This window comes from Zea mays, chromosome 5, assembly GCF_902167145.1.
Source record: "Zea mays cultivar B73 chromosome 5, Zm-B73-REFERENCE-NAM-5.0, whole genome shotgun sequence".
Classification (NCBI taxonomy): Eukaryota; Viridiplantae; Streptophyta; class Magnoliopsida; order Poales; family Poaceae; genus Zea; species Zea mays.
The window spans coordinates 59,293,158-59,316,604 of record NC_050100.1 but is presented as its reverse complement, the minus strand read 5'-3'; the positions used below and the strand labels follow the sequence as shown (position 1 = coordinate 59,316,604).

At 46.0% G+C, this 23,447-nt stretch overlaps 1 protein-coding gene across 2 annotated transcripts; it reads right to left on the bottom strand.

The window, feature by feature from the left end:
- Window positions 1–14,024: 14,024 nt before the first annotated feature.
- Window positions 14,025–22,535, bottom strand: LOC103626415 (auxin response factor 19). Of its 2 annotated transcripts, none has more exons than XM_008646822.3 (14): window positions 21,287–22,535; window positions 20,636–20,754; window positions 19,342–19,440; window positions 19,192–19,248; window positions 18,932–19,087; window positions 18,768–18,852; window positions 18,448–18,538; window positions 18,134–18,298; window positions 17,904–18,026; window positions 17,635–17,710; window positions 17,396–17,525; window positions 15,239–17,130; window positions 14,911–15,101; window positions 14,025–14,551 (listed from the first exon to the last, which is right to left on the bottom strand). In XM_008646822.3, exons 1-14 carry the CDS (start codon window positions 21,360–21,362, stop codon window positions 14,353–14,355), a joined length of 3,459 nt encoding a protein of 1,152 aa, XP_008645044.1. In that variant the 5' UTR covers window positions 21,363–22,535; the 3' UTR covers window positions 14,025–14,352. The 2 variants fall into 2 exon arrangements, with proteins under 2 accessions (XP_008645044.1, XP_008645045.1); XM_008646823.4 differs by lacking the exon at window positions 21,287–22,535 and adding an exon at window positions 20,933–21,182.
- Between the last annotated feature and the right edge of the window lie 912 nt (window positions 22,536–23,447).

Sequence of the window (23,447 nt, the reverse complement as noted above, 5' to 3'; positions counted from 1 at the left end):
CCCAGCCTCGACGGCATCTTGGAGGCGCCGTTGATCGAGCTTGACGGTGCAGAGCTCGCGCTCGACCGTCGTCATCTTGGTCTCGAGCGATGTCAGCTTGTCGACGACGTCGGTGAGCAGCTTCTGGACGTCGATGAGGCCGGAGTCCGCCATTGTCGGTCGACGAGCAGGAATCACGAGGGTTCGTGTCGTGTGCGGCCGCAGAGAACGAAACCACTGGATTTGGTAGGGTTTTGGGGTATGGCACGAGCGGTCTAGGCCTTTGCGTCACGCTCACGGTTTACAAAACCGTTTAGTCCACAAAAATCGCTACCCGTCGGTAACGGTTTACCGTCGGTAAACCGGTAGAAACCGGTAAAAACCGACCGATTTGACCAATTCAAATCAATTTGTATCTGAATCGGTTTACTGGTGGAAAATCGGTGAAAAAACCGACGAGAAACCGCTCTAAACCGTCGGTTAACCGCGAAACAAACCGGTTTTTGCTGTTTTTTACAGAAAAAATGAATTTTCTTGACAAGATTTATTTGTAGTTTGCTCAATTCACATTGCACTGTAAATATTAATTGATCTACACAACATATGTTCACCAAAATAACATACAACATACATATGCAACCACAAACTCTAGTTCTCATGCAACAAACAACCAGCGAACTTCGCAATATTCAAATACAAGTTCTTTTATAACTCTCCAACGAGGCAACGACATATAGGTCAACTTATTTGATAATATTCACATGTTCAACTCGAGTCATAGTGATAGTATTTAGACATGTTGGAAGTATCGTGATATTGTTCCAATCCATCATAGTGATAGTGATAGGTCTATATAAAAGATATTAGATACATTATCGAGAAAACAAGAACGACAAACAAATACTTATCCACAAAGCAAAAAACATACCGGTATGTGTGTTTGGTGTTTGTGTATTGCATGTGCACCTCACCAAGTGTTGAACTTTTCTATTGCTCAGCAAATCTTAGGAACACATACAGAAGAACTCGAGCTAAGGGTTATAGATTGAGTTTTGTACAGACGAATACTTATTAGAAGAACTGAAGCTACTTGATCCATGGAATCCATCTTGGATAGGAAATGAAACCAAAATTGACCACTAAATATCTAAACTTGACTTGAGCTACGGGTTTTATCTTCATATATAGCATATAACATCTTCACATATAACATATAACATTAAACAAGACTAATATATACCTAAATTGATCATTAAATACTTAATTGTGGCATTAAATTCGGTTTCCCAGCAAAAAATGGTGGTTTACCGGTCTAAAATAACGGTTTATCGGTCCAAAAACGGTTTACCGGCGGTTTTCGGTTTTTATGAATTTTTTCAAATTTTTTGAATTTGAAACGAATTTGAAAAAAACGGTGGTTAACCGAAACCGCACCCCGACGGTTTCGGTAAACCGACCGGTTTACCGCCGGTTTTTACCGGTTTTGTAAACCTTGGTCACGGTGAGCTAGATCTGTTTTATTATGCAACGAACATAGATGGCCAAGAGACCGACACGGTATGCCCATGCTTCGTGGGCCGTGCCTACATGGCTCACATACATGGTCTTTACGATCCTACGTGCTGATTTTTGCGTCGTGTTATCATGCTAGCCTATGACACGACAAGCATCCAATACCTTCCCATACCCTTTTGCTAATGGAATTTGAAATTCATTCACATTCATAGGCCAACACATAATCGATATGCCAAGATATATAATAAATAAGTTGTTTTGTGCAATGTTACAACATTAAAACCCTTTCTAGTTAAACTCACCATTTAAAAACTCCAAAAATAAAAAAGAGTGTAGCCAACTCATAATTAAGTCTTACAAACTAGTGTTCAAATATGTTACAAACCTAAAATTACATATTAGTGAGATTATTCAGGCACTCTCACTCAATGTCTCTACCTCACACCCACAAGCACAGATAAGATTGAGAGCACCTAGAGGGGGGGTGAATAGGTGATCCTGGGAAACTTAAACTTATAGCCACAAAAACTTGTTAAGTGTTAGCACAATAATCGCCAAGTGGCTAGAGAGGAGTCTCAACAAAACACAATACCACAAGAGATCAAACACAGAGGTGACACAGTGGTTTATCCCGTGGTTCGGCCAAGACCAACGCTTGCCTACTCCACGTTGTGGCGTCCCAACGGACGAGGGTTGCAATCAACCCCTCTCAAGTGGTCCAAAGACCAACTTGAATACCACGGTGTTTTGCTTTGCCTTTCAATATCCCGTTTGCGAGGAATCTCCACAACTTGGAGTCTCTCGCCCTTACACTTGAGATTCACAAAGAAATACGGAGTAAGGGAGGGAAGCAACACACACAAATCCACAGCAAAATGCGCACACACACGGCCAAGAATCGAGCTCAAAAGACTATCTCAAAGTTCTCACTAGAACGGAGCTCGAATCACTGAGAATGACAAACGAATGCGCAAAGACTGAGTGTGGATGATCAAGAATGCTCTAAGGTTGCTTGGTGTACTCCTCCATGCGCCTAGGGGTCCCTTTTATAGCCCCAAGGCAGCTAGGAGCCGTTGAGAGCAATTCTGGAAGGCTGATCTTGCCTTCTGTCATCGGGCGCACCGGACAGTCCGGTGCACACCGGACACTGTCCGGTGCCCGATTTCTTTCCTTAAATGGCGCAGCCGACCGTTGCAGATCTGGGAGCCATTGGCGCACCGGACAGTCTGGTGCCCCCTTCCGACCGTTGGCCCGGCCACGTGTCGCGCGCAGATTCCGCGGCCGACCGTTGGCCCGGCCGACCGTTGGCTCACCGGACAGTCCGGTGCACACCGGACAGTCCGGTGAATTTTAGCCGTACCCCGTCGGCGAATTCCCGAGAGCGGCCACTTCGCTCGAGGCAGCCTGGCGCACCGGACACTGTCTGGTGCACCACCGGACAGTCCGGTGCTCCAGACCGAACAGCCTTTTGGCTGTACACAGCCAACTTTACTTTGACTCTATTTCTCCTGTTTCAAGCACTTAGACACAATACATTAGTCTTCAAAACAATGTACTAAGGCTTAGAAACATACCTTTACTCTTGATTTGCACTTTGTCCATCCATGGGTATAGATTCACATTTAAGCACTTGTGTTGGCACTCAATCACCAAAATACTTAGAAATGGCCCAAGGGCACATTTCCCTTTCAATCTCCCCCTTTTTGGTGATTTATGCCAACACAACATAAAGCAACTAGAACAAGTGCAATATCACTTCAAATAAAAACTCAAATTTATTTTGATTCAATTTGGCATATATGGATCATCCTTTGCTACCACTTGGTTTGTTTTTGCAAATCAAACTCAAATCTCTATCTCTAGGTCAAACACACATGTTGAAGCATAAAGAGAGTCATTCCAAAAGAGATTGATTACAGATTTCAAAAACTCCCCCTTTTTCCCATAATCAACACTTCTCCCCACAAGAGGCCAACTTTTGACAAAAGAGACAACAAAAGAGATTTGACAAACCAAAAGCTCTATTCTACTGTTTTCAAAATCTCTCAAGTGGTAGCTGATCCATTTATCACTTTGGCCTTTATTTTCTCCCCCTTTGGCATCAAGCACCAAAACGGTATCAATCTTGGCCCTTTAACCCCTTTGCCTCACCAAAATCTTCAATGAAGAGCAAATAGGCAATAAGAGTAAAAAGATGAACTTGGAAAAGTTACTCTTTTCATCGGAGTGCAGTGGAAGTTTTTCATGGTCCAAGTCCACCTTTTCATCTCCTTCGAGACTAAATCAAGCAAACTCAAGCATATGGTTAGTCTCAAAGGGTCAAGTTGTAACACAACTCCCCCTAAAACTGTGCATCACTTTGCAACGGACTTGTGAGGTCCAGGGAGTGTTTGTACAACTTGAGCACCACAATAAGCAACAAAATGCAGAATGAACATGATCAAAGGCATAAACACATGTATGCTACAATTCAATCCAAGTTCCGCGAATCTAAGACATTAAGCTCACTACGCAACCTGCAAAAGGTCTTCTCATCTAGAGGCTTGGTAAAGATATCGGCTAGCTGGTTCTCGGTGCTAACATGAAACACTTCGATATCTCCCTTTTGCTGGTGGTCTCTCAAAAAGTGATGCCGGATGTCTATGTGCTTTGTGCGGCTGTGTTCAACAGGATTTTCTGCCATGCGGATAGCACTCTCATTGTCACATAGGAGTGGGACTTTGCTCAGATTGTAGCCAAAGTCCCGGAGGGTTTGCCTCATCCAAAGTAGTTGCGCGCAACACTGTCCTGCGGCAACATACTCGGCCTCAGCGGTGGATAGGGCAACGGAGGTTTGTTTCTTAGAGTTCCACGACACCAGGGACCTTCCTAAGAATTGGCACGTCCCTGATGTACTCTTCCTATCGACCTTGCATCCAGCATAGTCGGAGTCTGAGTATCCAACCAAGTCAAAGGTAGACCCCTTTGGATACCAGAGCCCGAAGCAAGGCGTAGCCACCAAATATCTAAGAATTCACTTCACCGCCACTAAGTGACACTCCTTAGGATCGGATTGAAATCTAGCACACATGCATACGCTAAGCATAATATCCGGTCTACTAGCACATAAATAAAGTAAAGACCCTATCATTGACCGGTATGCTTTTTGATCAACGGACTTACCTCCTTTGTTGAGGTCGGTGTGTCCGTCGGTTCCCATCGGCATCTTTGCGGGCTTGGCGTCCCTCATCCCAAACCGCTTTAGCAGATCTTACGTGTACTTCGTTTGGGAGATGAAGGTGCCGTCCTTGAGTTGCTTCACTTGGAACCCAAGGAAGTAGTTCAACTCGCCCATCATCGACATCTCGAATTTCTGCGTCATTACCCTGCTAAACTCTTCACAAGACTTTTGGTTAGTAGAACCAAATATTATGTCATCGACATAAATTTGGCACACAAACAGATCACCATCACATGTCTTAGTAAAGAGAGTTGGATCGGCTTTCCCAACCTTGAAAGCATTAACAATTAGAAAGTCTCTAAGGCATTCATACCATGCTCTTGGGGCTTGCTTAAGTCCATAGAGCGCCTTAGAGAGCTTACACACATGGTCGGGGTACCGTTCATCCTCGAAGCCAGGGGGTTGCTCCACGTACACCTCCTCCTTGATCGGCCCGTTGAGGAAAGCGCTCTTCACATCCATTTGGAACAACCTGAAGGAATGGTGAGCGGCATATGCTAGCAAGATACGAATTGATTCTAGCCTAGCCACAGGAGCGAAAGTCTCCTCAAAGTCCAAACCTGCGACTTGGGCATAACCTTTTGCCACAAGTCGAGCCTTGTTCCTCGTCACCACCCCGTGCTCGTCCTGTTTGTTGCGGAACACCCACTTGGTTCCCACAACATTTTGCTTGGGATGAGGCACCAGTGTCCAAACTTCATTGCGCTTGAAGTTGTTGAGTTCCTCCTGCATGGCCAATACCCAATCCGGATCTAGCAAGGCCTCTTCTACCCTGAAAGGCTCAATAGAAGAGACAAAAGAGTAATGCTCACAAAAATTAACTAATCGAGATCGAGTAGTTACTCCCTTGCTAATGTCACCCAAAATTTGGTCGAGGGGATGATCCCTTTGAATCACCGCTCGAACTTGGGTTGGAGGTGCCGGTTGCGCTTCTTCCTCCATCACGTGATCATCTTGTGCTCCCCCTTGATCACACACCTCCTTTTGATGAACCTGTTCATCGTCTTGAGTTGGGAGATGCACCGTTGTTGAGGAAGAAGGTTGATCTTGTTGATCTTGTTCATCTTGTTCCTGTGGCCGCACTTCTCCAATCGCCATGGTTCGTATAGCGGCCGTTGGAACATCTTCTTCATCTATATCATCACAATTAACAACTTGCTCTCTTGGAGAGCCATTAGTCTCATCAAATACAACGTCGCTAGAGACTTCAACCAAACCCGATGATTTGTTGAAGACTCTATACGCCTTTGTATTTGAGTCATAACCTAACAAAAACCCTTCTACAGCTTTAGGAGCAAATTTAGAATTTCTACCCTTCTTCACTAGAATGTAGCACCTGCTCCCAAATACACGAAAGTAAGATACATTGGGTTTGTTACCGGTTAGTAGCTCATACGAAGTCTTCTTGAGGAGGCGATGAAGGTAGACCCTGTTGATGGCGTGGCAAGCCGTGTTCACAGCTTCCGACCAAAAGCACTCGGGGGTCTTGAACTCTCCAAGCATCGTCCTTGCCATATCGATTAGCGTCCTGTTCTTCCTCTCTACCACACCATTTTGTTGTGGTGTGTAGGGAGCGGAGAACTCGTGCTTGATCCCTTCCTCCTCAAGGAACTCCTCCACTTGAAGGTTCTTGAACTCGGACCCGTTGTCGCTCCTTATCTTCTTCACCTTGAGCTCAAACTCATTTTGAGCTCTCCTGAGGAAGCGCTTGAGGGTCCCTTGGGTTTCAGACTTATCCTGCAAAAAGAACACCCAAGTGAAGCGAGAAAAGTCATCAACAATAACTAGACCATACTTACTTCCTTTTATACTCAGATAGGCGACGGGTCCGAAGAGGTCCATATGTAGTAGCTCCAGGGGTCTTGATGTTGTCATCACATTTTTGGTGTGATGAGATCCTCCTACCTGTTTCCCTGCTTGACAAGCTGCACAAGGTCTATCTTTTTCGAAATGAACATTAGTTAGACCTATCACGTGTTCTCCCTTTAGAAGCTTGTGGAGGTTCTTCATCCCCACATGTGCCAAGCGGCGATGCCACAGCCAGCCCATGCAAGTCTTAGCCATTAAGCATGCATCTAGACCGGCTTCTTCTTTTGCAAAATCGACTAAGTAAAGCTTGCCGTCTAGTACACCCTTAAAAGCTAGTGAACCATCACATCTTCTAAAGACAGACACATCTACATTTGTAAACAAACAGTTATATCCCATATTGCATAATTGACTAACAGATAGCAAATTATATCCAAGCGACTCTACTAAAAACACATTAGAAATAGAATGCTCATTGGAGATTGCAATTTTACCTAACCCCTTTACCTTGCCTTGATTCCCATCACCGAATATAATTGAATCTTGGGAATCCTTATTCTTGACGTAGGAGGTGAACATCTTCTTCTCCCCCGTCATATGGTTTGTGCATCCGCTGTCGATAATCCAGCTTGAACCCCCGGATGCATAAACCTGCAAGGCAAATTTAGGCTTGGGACTTAGGTACCCAACTCTTGTTGGGTCCTACAAGGTTAGTCACAATTTCCTTAGGGATCCAAATGCAAGTTTTATCACCCTTGCATTTTGCCCCTAACTTCCTAGCAATCACCTTTCTATCCTTTCTACAAATTGCAAAGGAAGCATTCAAAGCATGATATATTGTAGAAGGCTCATTAACTTTCCTAGGAACATTAACAACATTTCTCCTAGGCATATTATGAACAACATTTCTCCTACCAACATTTCTATCATGCACATAAGAAGAACTAGACGCAAACATGGCATGAGAATCAAAGACATTATATGCATTACAACTCCTATACGCATTTCTAGTATGTCTCCTATCATGATACATAAAAGCATGGTTCTTTTTAGCACTACTAGCCATAGGAGCCTTCCCTTTCTCCTTGGCAGAGATAGGAGCCTTATGGCTTGTCAAGTCCTTGGCTTCCCTCTTGTAGCCAAGTCCATCCTTAATTGAGGGGTGTCTACCAATCGTGTAGGCATCCCTTGCAAATTTTAGCTTATCGAAATCATTCTTGCTAGTCTTAAGTTGAGCATTAAGACTAGCCAACTCATCATTAAGCTTGGAAATTGAAACTAGGTGTTCACTACAAGCATCAATGTCAAAATCTTTACACCTAGTACAAATTACAACATGTTCTACACAAGAATTAGATTTATTTGCTACTTCTAATTTAGCATTTAAATCATTGTTGACACTTTTTAAAGTAGAAATGGTTTCATGACAAGTAGATAGTTCAAAAGAAAGCATTTCATTTCTCTTAGTCTCTAATGCAAGTGATTTTTGTGCTTCTACAAATTTGTCATGTTCTTCATACAACAAATCCTCTTGCTTTTCTAAAAGCCTATTCTTATCATTCAAGGCATCAATCAATTCATTAATTTTATCTATCTTAGATCTATCTAATCCCTTGAACAAGCATGAATAATCTATGTCATCAACATCACTAGACTCATTATCACTAGAAGAAGCATAAGTGGAGTCTTGAGTACTCACCTTCTTCTCCCTTGCCATAAGGCATGTGTGATGCTCGTTGGGGAAGAGGGATGACTTGTTGAAGGCGGTGGCGGCGAGTCCTTCATTGTCGGAGTCGGAAGAGGAGCAGTCCGAGTCCCACTCCTTGCCTAGATGCGCCTCGCCCTTTGCCTTCTTATAGTTCTTCTTCTTCTCCCTCTTGTTCCCTTGATTCTGATCACTATCATTGTCGGGACAGTTAGCAATAAAATGACCAAGCTTACCACACTTGAAGCATGAGCGTTTCCCCTTTGTCTTGGTCTTGCTTGGTTGCCCCTTGCGGCCTTTTAGTGCCGTCTTGAATCTCTTGATGATGAGAGCCATATCTTCATCATTAAGTCCGGCCGCCTCAATTTGTGCCACCTTGCTAGGTAGCGTTTCCTTGCTTCTTGTTGCCTTGAGAGCAAGAGGTTGAGGCTCATTGATTGGACCGTTTAGAGCGTCGTCGACGTATCTCGCCTCCTTGATCATCATCCGCCCGCTTACGAATTTCCCGAGTACCTCCTCGGGCGTCATCATTGTGTACCTGGGATTCTCACGAATATTGTTTACGAGATGAGGATCAAGAACGGTAAAGGACCTTAGCATTAGGCGAACGACGTCGTGGTCCGTCCATCGAGTGCTTCCGTAGCTCCTTATTTTGTTGACAAGGGTCTTGAGCCGGTTGTAAGTTTGGGTTGGCTCCTCTCCCCTTATCATTGCGAATCGTCCAAGCTCGCCCTCCACCAACTCCATTTTAGTGAGCATGGTGATGTCGTTCCCCTCGTGAGAGATTTTGAGGGTGTCCCATATCTGCTTGGCGTTGTCCAAGCCGCTCACCTTATTGTACTCTTCCCTGCACAAAGATGCTAATAGAACAGTAGTAGCTTGTGCATTTCTATGGATTTGTTCATTTATAAGCATAGGGCTATCCGAGCTATCAAATTTCATTCCATTCTCTACAATCTCCCATATGCTTGGATGGAGAGAGAATAAGTGACTACGCATTTTGTGACTCCAAAATCCGTAGTCTTCCCCATCGAAGTGTGGAGGTTTGCCAAGAGGAATGGAAAGCAAATGCGAATTCGAACTATGTGGAATACGAGAATAATCAAATGAAAAGTTCGAATTGACCGTCTTCCTGTAGTCGTTGTCGTCGTCCTTTTGGGAAGAGGTAGACTCATCGCTATCGTCGTAGTAGACGATCTCCTTGATGCGCCTTGTCTTCTTCTTCTTCCCGTCTTTGCGCTTGTGGCCCGAGCCCGAGTCAGTAGGCTTGTCATCCTTCGGCTCGTTGACGAAGGACTCCTTCTCCTTGTCGTTGATCACGATTCCCTTCCCCTTAGGATCCATCTCTTCGGGCGATTAGTCCCTTCTTGAAGAGAACGGCTCTGATACCAATTGAGAGCACCTAGAGGGGGGTGAATAGGTGATCCTGGGAAACTTAAACTTATAGCCACAAAAACTTGTTAAGTGTTAGCACAATAATCGCCAAGTGGCTAGAGAGGAGTCTCAACAAAACACAATACCACAAGAGATCAAACACAGAGGTGACACAGTGGTTTATCCCGTGGTTCGGCCAAGACCAACGCTTGCCTACTCCACGTTGTGGCGTCCCAACGGACGAGGGTTGCAATCAACCCCTCTCAAGTGGTCCAAAGACCAACTTGAATACCACGGTGTTTTGCTTTGCCTTTCAATATCCCGTTTGCGAGGAATCTCCACAACTTGGAGTCTCTCGCCCTTACACTTGAGATTCACAAAGAAATACGGAGTAAGGGAGGGAAGCAACACACACAAATCCACAGCAAAATGCGCACACACACGGCCAAGAATCGAGCTCAAAAGACTATCTCAAAGTTCTCACTAGAACGGAGCTCGAATCACTGAGAATGACAAACGGATGCGCAAAGACTGAGTGTGGATGATCAAGAATGCTCTAAGGTTGCTTGGTGTACTCCTCCATGCGCCTAGGGGTCCCTTTTATAGCCCCAAGGCAGCTAGGAGCCGTTGAGAGCAATTCTGGAAGGCTGATCTTGCCTTCTGTCATCGGGCGCACCAGACAGTCCGGTGCCCGATTTCTTTCCTTAAATGGCGCAGCCGACCGTTGCAGATCTGGGAGCCATTGGCGCACCGGACAGTCCGGTGCACACCGGACAGTCCGGTGCCCCCTTCCGACCGTTGGCCCGGCCACGTGTCGCGCGCAGATTCCGCGGCCGACCGTTGGCTCACCGGACAGTCCGGTGCACACCGGACAGTCCGGTGCACACCGGACAGTCCGGTGAATTTTAGCCGTACCCCGTCGGCGAATTCCCGAGAGCGGCCACTTCGCTCGAGGCAGCCTGGCGCACCGGACACTGTCCGGTGCACCACCGGACAGTCCGGTGCTCTAGACCGAACAGCCTTTTGGCTGTACACAGCCAACTTTACTTTGACTCTATTTCTCCTATTTCAAGCACTTAGACACAATACATTAGTCTTCAAAACAATGTACTAAGGCTTAGAAACATACCTTTACTCTTGATTTGCACTTTGTCTATCCATGGGTATAGATTCACATTTAAGCACTTGTGTTGGCACTCAATCACCAAAATACTTAGAAATGGCCCAAGGGCACATTTCCCTTTCAAAGATCGGTAGACCACTATCACACATTCACTAAGTACCAGGACTAGAACCAGAAGCAGAAGCACCGGCACAAGCAGTTCCACTACCACCAGCAATCCGAGCACTAGGTTCATTTTCATTAACGAACAAGTTCTGAAATGACTCCTCAAGCTCTGGGTTGTCAACAGCATGCTGCTCTCTTTTTTTTCCTAACTCTCAATCCTTTAAGCAAGACGACATCTCCATACTCTCAGGCAACAAGTGTCGTCGCTGCTCCTCAGTTATCCTACCTATCAAACTGAAAGAAGGCTATTCATCGTTGATATATTTTCTTGTTCAAATATGGGGTAGTGTGACAATGAACCCATATTACATGTATCATCCCTTTACTTATTCGGGCTAGGGGCACCACAATTTTGTACTTATTGATCCATTAATCAAGTAGTCATGGCCAGGAAAGATGCAATCCTAAGCAGGCAGTGGTATAAGAGGTTTGACTTGTTCATACTTGCACATGGTTATTCTCGAAGCAATTATGATCATTGTATTTATTTGAAGTAGTTCCCTAATGGATCTTTTGTGTATCTATTGATTTATGTTGATGATATGTTGATTGCTTCTCATGACAAGTCATTGTTTGATGAATTGAAGGCTCAATTTAGTCATGAATTTGATACGAAAGATCTTGGACCAGCAAAGAAGATTCTTGGAATGGAAATTCAGCGTGATCGTCATGTTGGTACTCTTTTTCTATCTCAGAAAAGTTATATTGAGAAAGTTCTTGAAAAGTATAATCTAAGTAATTGCAAATATGTTGCTACACCATTTGCTTCACATTTTAAATTGTCATCGAGGCAATGTCTTGTTACTGAAGATGACAAACAACACATGTCTCACGTACCATATTCTAATGTTGTTGGGAATCTCATGTATGCTATGATCTGTACAAAACCCGATTTGGCTCATGCTGTTAGTGTGGTTAGCAGATTTATGCACAATCCTGGTAAAGAACATTGGAATGCAGTAAAGTGGATTCTTCACTGCTTGAAAGGTACTTCTCATTTTGGATTACTGTTTGACAAGAATTCAGTGAAGAAAATTGGTGTTATGGGATTTGTTGATACTGACTTTGCTGGTGATATTGATAAGAGACGCTCCATATCTGGCTATGTATTTTCATTATACGGTTCTACAGTGAGTTGGAGGGCTTCACTTCAGTCTGTTACTGCTTTTTGCACTATTGAAGCATAATATGTCTCAACTACTGAAAGGGTTAAAGAAGCTATTTGAATGCAATGTCTTATTTCTGAACTTGGTGTTACTCAGGATGTCATTAAGGTTTATTGTGATAGTCATAGTGCTATTTGTCTGATCAAGAATGACATGTATCAATTCGAGACCAAGCATATTGATATCAAGTACCACTTCATTCGTGATATTGTTGTTGAAGGCAAGATTAAAGTGAACAAAATACATACAAATGAAAATCCTATAGACATGCTTACAAAGTCATTATCTAATACCAAGTTTAAGCATTGTCTTGACTTGGTAGGTGTTCGTGGAGCTTAGCACTCTACTGGTGTTGGAAAACAGTTTTATAGATTTAGCGTCAAGGGAAGATTTGTTAGATAAGAGGATATGACCCTATCTCTATCCCCTTTGGCTATATAAATATGCTTCCTTGTACCCTGTACATCACACCACAAAATAAATCTGTTTTTTTCGTGATTTTTTTCTCCTCCACATTGAGGGAGTTTTTTCACATGCATCTAACTGATAAATTCAGGCGCACAAACATAGTTAGATCGAGAAACAAAGGAGAAACCATGCAGACCTTTCTACGACTCGACGCGCACGTGTGCGAGTTCACCGCCACCTGCGGATGGTCCACAGTTGAGAGGACTACGGGTTGTGGGAGGACACAAGGTCCCCATGCGACGTCGTCCTTTCTCTCGACGACCTTAACGACCTTCACCTGAAATATCACCTCCTCGACAACCAACTCCCTTGCCGCCTCATAGTTGGGGTCATTAGGGTCAATGGCGGGCAGCACCAGGTCGAGCTAGCCCTCAACGACGACGTCGGGGCCCCTGCCGCCGCACCCAGACTTGGGTGGCGGGGCGTCGATGCCCATGTCGTGGTGCGCGTTCGCCAGGTGCCACTCAAAGCGGTGGAGGCCCCGCTCCTCTAGCTTGCATTCAAAGTGCTTGGCCGTGTTGGGGGCCACGTCTCCGAGGCCGACATCTTCTCCGCCATGTGCATGTACGCTGCCATCCGTGCTACTCGACCAGCTCACTGCTGCTAATGTAGATTTCGCGCGAATGAGACGAATGCACGGTCGAAGAGAGATTTATAGAGGGAGGTGAGGAGGGGCGCAGGGTAGGTTGTTGTTGACGGCGGTGGGGAGCGAGGGGAGGCGCGTATAGAGGTTGGGCGTGGATGGATGACAATGGGGGCATGGAGCGCGGAGCAGAAGCAGAGGATACAGCAGCGGGCACGAAGGCGGGCGTTGCGAGGCATGGGCGGATCAGGTTGTTAACGGGAGGAGGTGACTACGGGGGCATCAAGCGTGGACCGTGAACCAGAAACAGAGGTTGAGGCGGCGGGTGCGGAGGCGAGCGTGGCAAGGTAGCGAGAGGCCGGCGATGCATACGACGAGTTGATTTCGAGAAAAAAAATGAGAGGGGACATTTCTAAAAAATTTGACGTGGGACGAACGTCGAAACTAGTGCTTTAAGCATAGTAGAGATAGACGCCATTGCCTAGTAATAAGGCAGGGCATTCAACTCATTTAACAACCAAATTCCTCAAAACAAACCAAGTGGTTGTTTGGATCTCCAAAACAAAAACTAGTTTTAGGGCTAGTTTGGGAAACTTTTTTTCCCAAGGGATTTTCATTTTCCCAAGAAAAATTAGTTAATTTTCCCTTAGCAAAATAGAAACTCCTGATAAAATAGAGTTCTCAAACTAGCTCTTAGAAATAATTTAACTTGGGAAGGTTTTTAAGGAAAACTTTATCTTATCTGTTGAGTCGTTGCCTTCTGACAATGTTGGTGCTGATATACGAGGCCCACAAATGCGCCTACCATAGTAGCAGCAGGAAAACGAACTTGTCGAGTAAACTTCCTCAGCGCTAAATATGTGTTCCTGTGAGCATCAACACAAGAATTATTGCCTTCAATTCCTGAAGGACGCATGAACATTAACACTTGGAAACAGCACATGGTCAGAGAAGAACTTTTTAGATACGTGGACTGAAGCAGCAGTCTTTACTACTACAAGCATGTTTTCCCCCCTCATGGTACAACATCATCTTTCACCTACGGTAATCTTCATCTCCCATCCTCTATACTACATTCCTTCCATGTGAGAAAACCTACACATATGAACAAAAACACTACCAATCCATCGAGCGATTCGCTCTCCCGGACGTAAATCTGGCGACACATCTACAAACATTCTGCACCTGCCATCCCCTCACGAGACGCCTACTTGTGATCCGGCATGTATGGACCGGCAAGTTAGGTCATTCAAACTGGTCATATGAACCAGTAGATGGGTTACCGGAGTTCTGATCGCAGCGAGCTCTCCAGGCATTGCCGCCGTCGGAGCTGCTGCAGGCCTGGTTGGGGAGAATGTTGTTCCCCAGATCCCCATCCAAGCTAATCTGCTGCACTTCCTGAGGCGACAGGATCCTAATGCACTTCACACAGTTGACAAATTCCCTGCATGATAACATAACAAGGGTAAGTCAAAATCAGCGCATCGTATCCAGCATCGAATTATTGAGCATATCTCATATTGTCAGGACCAGTTTCAAGAACATACATATCCAGCAGTTTTACAGGTTCATCATTATTACTCCCTCCGTCCCAAAATATAATTCAGTAACATATGAATGTAACTTGCATGTATGTCTATATTCATCATCATTTGAATAAATGTGAACCGAAAAAAAGTAGGCTAGAAAGAATTATATTTTGGGACGGATGGAATAACAATTTTGTTCGTATCCCTATCTTAGAGACTCCTGAGAGCAAATGATTTTAAAAAATATATTGAAGTACAAGACATCTGAACTTACTCCCAAGGGTCATCACCAAGAAGTAGGATGTCATCCTCATGATCCTTGTAGACAAGTTTCCAGCCAATTCTCTGTCGTTCCTCAAGTTGCCCCTCCATACTAAACATGCGAGCCAGAGCATGCTTCAACTCATCGTATCCACTGAACTGACTAATGTCAATGGACCGACCTACAGCTCCACGTTTGTACACCTACAAGAAATTATAGGTTAAGCAGAAGAAACAATATGAAACTGAAAACAGCATATGCTTCGTTTCGTAACAGTTATAGCACAAATATTATGTTTGAATGGTTAGCTGTAGGTCCAAGAAACTGAAAAAGTGCCAACCTTGGTAAATGTCCTCATCCTCTTTAAGGGAGGAGCAGGAGGCCAAGAGGTTCTGTTCACGAAACCACCATCATTCATACCAGAGTCAATTGAATTGAATGCCATATCTGATGCACCAAACGACTGTGAAACCATGGATGACGATATTTCTTGCTGGCCATCCTTTGAGATCCTGTAGTTACCATCAATATCTGTTGAAATATGACCCTGATACTTGGAAGCATCAATTCCATTTGATAAGAAATCATCTGCTCCCATGGGAAAGCCCAGCTGACCATCACCGTTTATTCCAAAGAGTGTGTTATTACTGGGATCTGCACCCTGAATATCAGTCTCAGGAGCCGCAGCTTTGAACATCTGCTGCTGCTGATTAAAGTTAGACATGGGGAAACTATGATGTAGAAGCCCGTCCGCTTGGGAAAGCCACACTGAAGTTGCTGATGAAGCTGTTTCCGGATAGTCCGTCGGGGGTGCATTGTTAGTCAAATTTTGAGCTACATGCCCTGCATTTGGTAGCTTTGAAGCCATTACACTTTGCTTGACATTAGAATTCAACTTAGGCAATTCCTTGATTGATCTTGGCGTTGCTGTGACAGCTTCCAGGGAGCTTGGGATCGACATAGGAGTAGACTGAGGCACCTTCTCATAGTTGATCATGCTGCATAGTTGGTTCCTTCCGAGGACTGGTTGCACAATATGGTTGCCATTAGCTGTTGAAGGTGATGTTGAGCAGGAAGGAATTTCATCAGTAACTACAGAATGTGTGGCACCAGTTGCCATCAGAGGACTTCCTACAACTGAAATGGTGTTGACTGATGTAGTCGGAGGAATGGTGGTATGTGATGTGTCAGTGAACCCAACATGCTTTTGTGGAAGCTTTTGCTGTGACTCTTGTTGCACGGTTGTTGTTGGTGGTGGTGTTGCCCGTGATGGAACTTGAATACTTTGTTGGGGCATTGTTTGTTGCTGGGAAAGTGGTTGAGAATTTGACAACTGCTGCTGCATATCAATAATCAACTTTTGCTGCTCTTGGATTAGGGGTAATTGTGCAAGAGTAACAGCTGGTTGTGATAGCAACGACTGCTGCTGCTGTTGCAGTTTTTGTAACAGTTGCAGTTGAAGCTGCTGATCAGACAGTTGCGGCTGATGTGATGCCAGATTTGGCATTTGTGCAGCCATCTTATTTAGCTGTTGCTGATTTTGTTGCTGTTGCTGCAATTGTTGCTGTTGCTGCAATTGTTGCTGCTGCAGTAAAATCTGCTGCTGTTGATGTACCAACTTTTGTTGTTGATGTTGTTGCTGTTGTTGCTGCTGCTGGGGCAGGATCAGTGACTGGCTGGCAGCTGGCTGCTGATTTTGAGCCATGGATGTTGGTTGCTTTTGCTGCTGCATTTGATTCTGGATAAGGACCTGAGCCTGGACAAGATTGGTTTGAGATTGGCTCAATGGAAGTAGTTGGTTCATGGACTGTTGTTGCCTCTGCAGATTGTTTGGGTCTTGAGTCTGTTCTTGAGGTTTGGTGCCCACACCAATCTGATTCAGTGGAAGAGATGCCTTTGACAACTCATTGGCCAGCTGCATTTGTTGAGGCAGTTTAGGAGAACTAAACTGAATGCTGTTCTGTTGCAGAATCTGGTTCTGAAGGTTTAACTGCCTTGAGAGATCAGCCACGCCAAGATTTTGCATGTTGGGGTTGCTTAGCGATCGTAGGTACTCGGACTGCATAGCCGAGTTTGCAAATGAGTTCTGCTGCATATTCATGTTCATCCACTGAACCAAGCTCAGACCAGGCATTATGGTGTTCTGCGTCTGTGGATCCTTTATGCATATCTCCTCACCAAGCCATGGCATTGCCCTCTTTAAAAGATTCTCCATTTCTGAGGACTCGTCATCTGCAAGTACATAGCAGAGATAATTTATTGTACACCCATGCCATCTTTAAGAGGTTCTCCATTTCTGAGGGCTCAAAACTACTCTTAAATCTTAAAATCACAAAATATATATAGAATTCATTAACAGGAAAGCTATAATCGAAAGAAGACTACCAAGCATCTTCAGTAGTATAGCTTGAGGAATAACATCCCTGACCTACCAAACTATCTAGAAAAAGAAGTCCTGACATATGAAACTAATGCTAATGTAAACACCAGAGCATACCTAATTGTCTGGGACGTTTTGAACCAAAAAATGGTGGAGGGCATATGAAAAAAGGAGCAGCAACCGGTTCGATTTCCCAGATTGAAACCCTGTTCCGCCTTTCGCCTGCTGCAGACTCATCCCAGCCGACCTATTGAAAAAAATACAATCTCTTTAGGTCACAAAAGAATCTGTATCAGCAACGGAAAAGGGGAAAAGGGTAGCGCACAGGATGCAACGAAATTAACTAGAAAACCAACCTGTATGTTGCGCCATTGTGAGTTTTTCCATCTTACTGGATCTAGATCACTTATACCAGTTATTGTACCCATGTACCTGCAAAATAACATGTAGGAATATGAAAAAGAAAACTGGAAATACACGAAAGACTTCAGAAACATGGCAATTAGTCAAAACAGCTTAATTTGGTTTCTAGTTATAATTGGAAGTATCAGCAAAACACATTATGTTTGTTAGAAATGCGTCAACACACTTGACGCAGGGAAAAGTAAAGTGAGATAAGGTATACCTTCTTGTGCCTAATTCTTCAGTTTCAAACATCATGCGGAAGCGCATTCCTAAAGATATTTGATTACCATAGAGTGCCTTCTGATACTTAGCAAACGGGACAACAAACTCTGTAGGACTGGCCCTGAAAATAAAAGCTTTCAGTTTGAGATTTTGATGGCTGTTAGCACTCAGTAGAAGAAAGCCCATGCATAGTAAATATTAGACATTAATTCACTGCTCAGTGCAGACCTAGGATTATAAAATATGGTGAATGGGCTATTGTTGGCAGCGGCATGGGCTGCAGCAGCAAGAATTCCTATATGCATGCTGTCACTTGAAAGGACAGATGATGATATGTTAGTTGGCTGTCTATTAGCACGCCTGGTTCCAAGGAGAAGTTGCTGTTTTTCATCCCTAAAAACATATATAACAAAAAACACAGAAAGAGGAATAGTCAGTGTTGAATCAGCCATGAAGACCACAAAAGAAGAGCTAATCTCTAATGAGCTTTTTAGAGAAATTTTCAATGGCATAGACTCAGAAGCTGCGATGTACAGCTGTACCTAACAAAAATGACAGAATCACCAGCAAGTAATCTCTTTCCGCTCACAAAAAGACTCCAGCCAGTGGTAAGCAGATGTCTTTTTGGCTGACCTGTTCATTCCAAAAGATGGAGATGGTCAAACATCCTAAAAAGTTTGTATGTGCAAGAAAAAGATAGAACCATGAAAAAACGTGTGAAAACTTTTTAAAAAAAATGTGTACATGAGCTAACAATGCACAACTGTATTGAAGACAATAAAACAGAAATTTACATGTAAATATCCATTATGCCACTGATCCTAAATTTTTCAGCTAAAAAGATTTCCATGACGGCTTTTACCTCGATATATGTGGCGGAATGTCCACACATTATCATGTAAATCTCTGGCTTGGATCTCTTGAGCGGGCGGTTGCATGGAGAAATCCTACAGCAGGATGTGAGTACATTTAATTACAATAACGAATAAAATGCTAAAAACCATGTGGAGTCAAATCTTCACATACAAGGGGTGGAAATATCTTCTCAGCTGCTCGACGAGGCACGGAGAAGCCTCCATGAGTGCTTGTGTCACTTGCAGTTAGTGTCTTACAGAAGAACTCTGTTTGAGGCCTTGGTTGTTTCAGCGCTAGTTCCGATAGTTGCAGCGCCTCCTTTCCATACTGATCACCGTTAACGGTCAGTTTGATGTCCAAAAACTTGTGTTACAAATACTGAAATGAAGGAAAACATTATGGCAAACCAGGAGCAGCACTGAGATACGTACTGAAGTAACTGGCAAAAGAGTCATTTGTGCATACACTTCATCTGTTTCTGGATCCGCCTACGAAAGCCCCCAGAACAAATCCTTTTAGTATATAAATTAATAAATGATCAAACAGAAGACAATTAAAATGGGGGCACAGCTGAACATTACATGTAAAGTGACATTGTGCAGAAGGCAAATCAACTTCGACGGAAGATTTGGGTAGCTTGGAACATGTCCGTCAACATCCTTTTGCATAGAAGCTGCAACCTACAGTAAGAGCCAACTCTAAATCTCATACTCAACCTCAAACACAGCCCCTGTAAGCTGCACAGTGTAGAACCAGTAACTACTGTTGTAAATCTGGCCGAAAATCCCTGAACACCAGCACAGTGCGAAACTAACATCTACTGTAGAAGCCAAATGAGAAAGGTGTGACCGAAAGTCGTTGGGATTCGACAGCACATGACACAGATGCATTGCATCACAGAGCTACTACAACCACCATGTGCGCTGAAGCCATCAGCCAATCATAACTGAAAAGCTTCCGTTTTCTTCCATCGAGCGAAAAGGAAAGGAAAAACCGAAGTTGGGCACCTCCCAGCACTCGCATTCAGCCAGAGAATCTCTTCCAGAACCGAGCATGTGATCATCCTACCACCACCCCTGAGGCCGGCCTTGTTCGGTTGCATTCGGATCGGAGAGATTAAATCCCTTCCTATTTAAAAATTAAATAGGAAGAGATTTAATCCTCCATCCATGCAACACATGCAACCGAACAAGGTCTAAACTTGCTCGAATCAAACTTCTTTGGCACCAAATCCATGAGATTCGTGACAGAGGTTACTGAAAGCGTCAGCTATAAAAGCTAAAACTCAGTCGTACTTGGCTCCTGCATCCACCAAACAGCAAGCAGGGGAATGGTGCAGCACACCAGAAACCCATGAAACAAGGGGAGTGGGGGTGTGGGGGGGGGGGGGGGAGTGGGCCCATTGCTCCCAACTGCATATGATACAGATTTTGCACACTTTTTTTTTGTTGTAAAAATATGTGCATCAAAATAGTGATGATCACCCTAAACAGAAAAGGATCCTGTCAACTGGCACTGGCAGCACCACACAAACTAAATGGAGAACAGCAAATCAAGTCACGTCCCTGATACTTTTAGCAATTTAAAATTCGACAGGAACCAATCTTGGCCCTGTCATCTGTCAAGACCCCAAAGGGCCCCGTTATTTCGAATTAAGATATTCCTATGCACAGCATCAAAGCAGGAATTGGCAACTAGAAAGCATTTTTAAAAAAGTCGCGGCACATGGACAAGTCAGACCATACGGGAAAAAAATTTACAAAAAAAATATGGCAAAAGAGGCAGCCAATGAGGAGGAAGGAGCCGCCGTGAATGATGAATCGCAGCACGGGTAAGGCGGGCAGGCTCCGAGAAAGGGGAGGTGGGTGGGTTCACCTGCTCGCTGTGGCCTTGGGGGAAGTAGACGACGAGGCTGCCCGCCGGCGGCAGCGACACCAGAGGCCCCGCGCAGGCGTGCCAGAGCTCCGAGTTGATCGGCGGCGCCTTCTTCTCCCCTGCGCGCGCACACACACGCACGGTCGCATCATCAGCAATAACAAAGACAAGGGAGCTACTTTTGCTCTCCCCCTAATTCCGCCGGAGGCACGGAGACCGCCGCGGCTGCCGTTGCAGCTCGCGCTGGCGCATGCCCTCTCAAGGATCAACGCGTCACGAAGAAAGGAAGAAGCATACTGCTACTCAAGAACCGCCAGACGGGAGCTCGTGGGGGGGAACACGGAGGAGCATAAATGCAGAATAATCATGCACTTCTCCGCGCCAGTGGCCGGCGACGACCGCGACGGCGAGGTCAGCGGCGTCTTTTTTTCTCTCTCCTTTGTGAACAGAAGAAAAAACCCACCGCAAATCTCCAGAAATCACAGAAGCCGAAGAAGAACGCTTTGGGAAAGAAAAAAACCGCGGCCAGAAGTCCAGCCGGGAAAACAAAAGGGGCTTTCCGATCCCACCCACCACGAAGAATAGCTCGATATAAAGCCAAGATGACACTATTCCATTCCCGCCAGGCTGCCATCAACAAGCGCTGCATACCTTCACATGCGCTGGGCGGCGGCGCTGCCGCCGGAGCAGGCGCCGGCGGCGCCTGCTGCTGCTGCTGCTTGATCATCTCCCTCCGCGTCCCGGACCGTCGGCTAGCCAACCAAGCGCTCGATGGAGAGAGAGAGAGGGGGAGGGAGAGGTCGGCTAGCTAGCGGGCCCCGCGCATGGGCGGCGCCGGAGCAGGCGAGCAGGCCCGTGCGCCCGTCCCACGCGGCCGCGCGTGTCCCCTCCGACACGGGAGGGACAGGGGTGGAAGCGGGCGCGAGAAGGCAGGCAGGGGGGCGGGCCGAGGGAGGGAGGGAGGCAGACCAACACGATGATACACGCACGGAGACCAAAGGCTTGTTTGTCTCTAGACCACCACCACAGCAGGGCAGGGCGGCTTCTCTAGCTAGAGCGTGGGCATGCGTGTTGTAGGGGAGATGTGCCTGTGCGTGCTGGTGCGTTGCTCTGCTTCTGCGGGCCTCGCCTCGGGGAAGTAAAAGTTTTTGTGTCTGGCCGGGGAGAGAGAAGAGAAAGTGAGAGAGAGAGGGGGACGGCCGGAGGCGTAGAGGTCAGGCGGGCATCTCCCGATGTGCGCGTGTGGGGCCACCCGGGGTGTTCCGTTTTCTCCCACCCTAGAGCCCAGCCCCTACAAGGACCAGGTGGGTGGGTGATTAGAGGAGCATTTCGACGGGAACCCGGGGGTGCATCTGTTTGTAGTTTGGACACTCACCAGCTCCATCATGGACGCTACCTCTTGCCCATGTGCTAACCCACACCCACCGGGTTAAACAAATGTCATGGGAGGAGAGCAAATAATATGCTAAGGAGCATGGTTGCCTTGGCCGACCATCCGTATCCTGTTGCTGGAGGAGAGAGAGAGAGAGTACGTATATTCGAAGATTAATGTAATTTATCTTTGTTCGGCGCCATAGACCGTTAGTGGTATTTGTATAAACTTGATTACTTGTAGAACTGTTTGGAAAAAAACTCAAAATACGTGATACTTGTGTCTTCTTCTTTTTTAGATTAGACGCGGGTCTATCGTCAGGCCGAGCATCGTCCGCTGGGCCGAGCGTAGTTGATCAGCCCGCAAAGGAATCCGGGCGACCTGCCAAGAGGCAAGCGTCCGATGTGGCACTACGGGCGGAATGGCGTCGATGGCGTCGATGGCACGTATAGTAGGCGTCCGTCCGTCCCCGCGCGGCCGAAGAGGCGGAGAGGGGAGAGGGAGGAGGAGAGGCAAGGCCTCGTTTTGCTCGTGGTCGTGGGTGATGACGAAGCGCACGCTATATACTCGCTCGTGTTTCTCCGGCGGCCTCTTGGCTCTTTTTTTTTTTTTTTTGCGCTTTCGCTCTCTGGAGTGCTGCGGACGCGCCGTGCTCACGGCATTTTTCGCTCCAGTCATTTTTACGCTTCATTTGGATTGGACCCCCGTGGCAGTCGTGTTTCAAACCCAGACAGGGCCGGCGGGCCCCCGACCCACCCGGACGCGGGAAACACGTTCCTCCAACTGCGGAGGGACGGGCCCTGTGCGGATGGATGAGCAGCAGCAGCAGTAGAAACCCAAACCCTGGCGCGTTTCGGGGGAGCACTGTCTGTGCACGGCGTGGTGTTGTGTTGTCATCTTTCCCTACTCGTCGTCGTCATGTTGCCCCCTGTGCCCCGCCCCGAAACGCGCGTCGGTGGGTTTGACTTGACCGCGCCCGACCCGGGTTGCGAGGCCTGCCGTCTGTCTGTCTGTCGGGTTCCACCACCCTTTTTCTCCCAGCCAGTCCTCCCCTGCCAAACAAACTGGATGGGATGGGATGGAATCGCACCCGTCACGCTCGGCTCGCAGGCTGCATGCATGCTGTGCCACCCCAACGGAACTACGAGAGCCATCATCCATGGACCAGACCAGAACACATCAGTCGGCGTGCCTGCAATGCAAATATTATCAGGATAGCCAAACGCGCGCGCGCAGACGCAGGCACAGGCCATGCATATGCGTGCACATGTGCACGCGGGCAACGCGGCTGACTTGTGTTCCGGCCGCTCCTGTGCGTGCATGCAAATGCATTCCCCGCGCTCAAATGCGTGGTGTAGCATGCAGTTGTGCGCATAGCAGGATGTGATTTCAAACCCTAAATCATCTACCAATAATTATACTCCTTACGGCGCCGAAGCG

Excerpts from the sequence above, each read along its gene's own strand:
- LOC103626415 (XM_008646822.3), bottom strand. The coding sequence starts at position 21,362 with ATGATCAAGCAGCAGCAGCAGCAGGCGCCGCCGGCGCCTGCTCCGGCG. Across the intron at positions 19,249-19,341 it reads TGCACAATGTCACTTTACAT|GCGGATCCAGAAACAGATGA; the intron begins GTAATGTTCAGC and ends GGGCTTTCGTAG. Across the intron at positions 17,711-17,903 it reads GAAGAATTAGGCACAAGAAG|GTACATGGGTACAATAACTG; the intron begins GTATACCTTATC and ends GTTATTTTGCAG.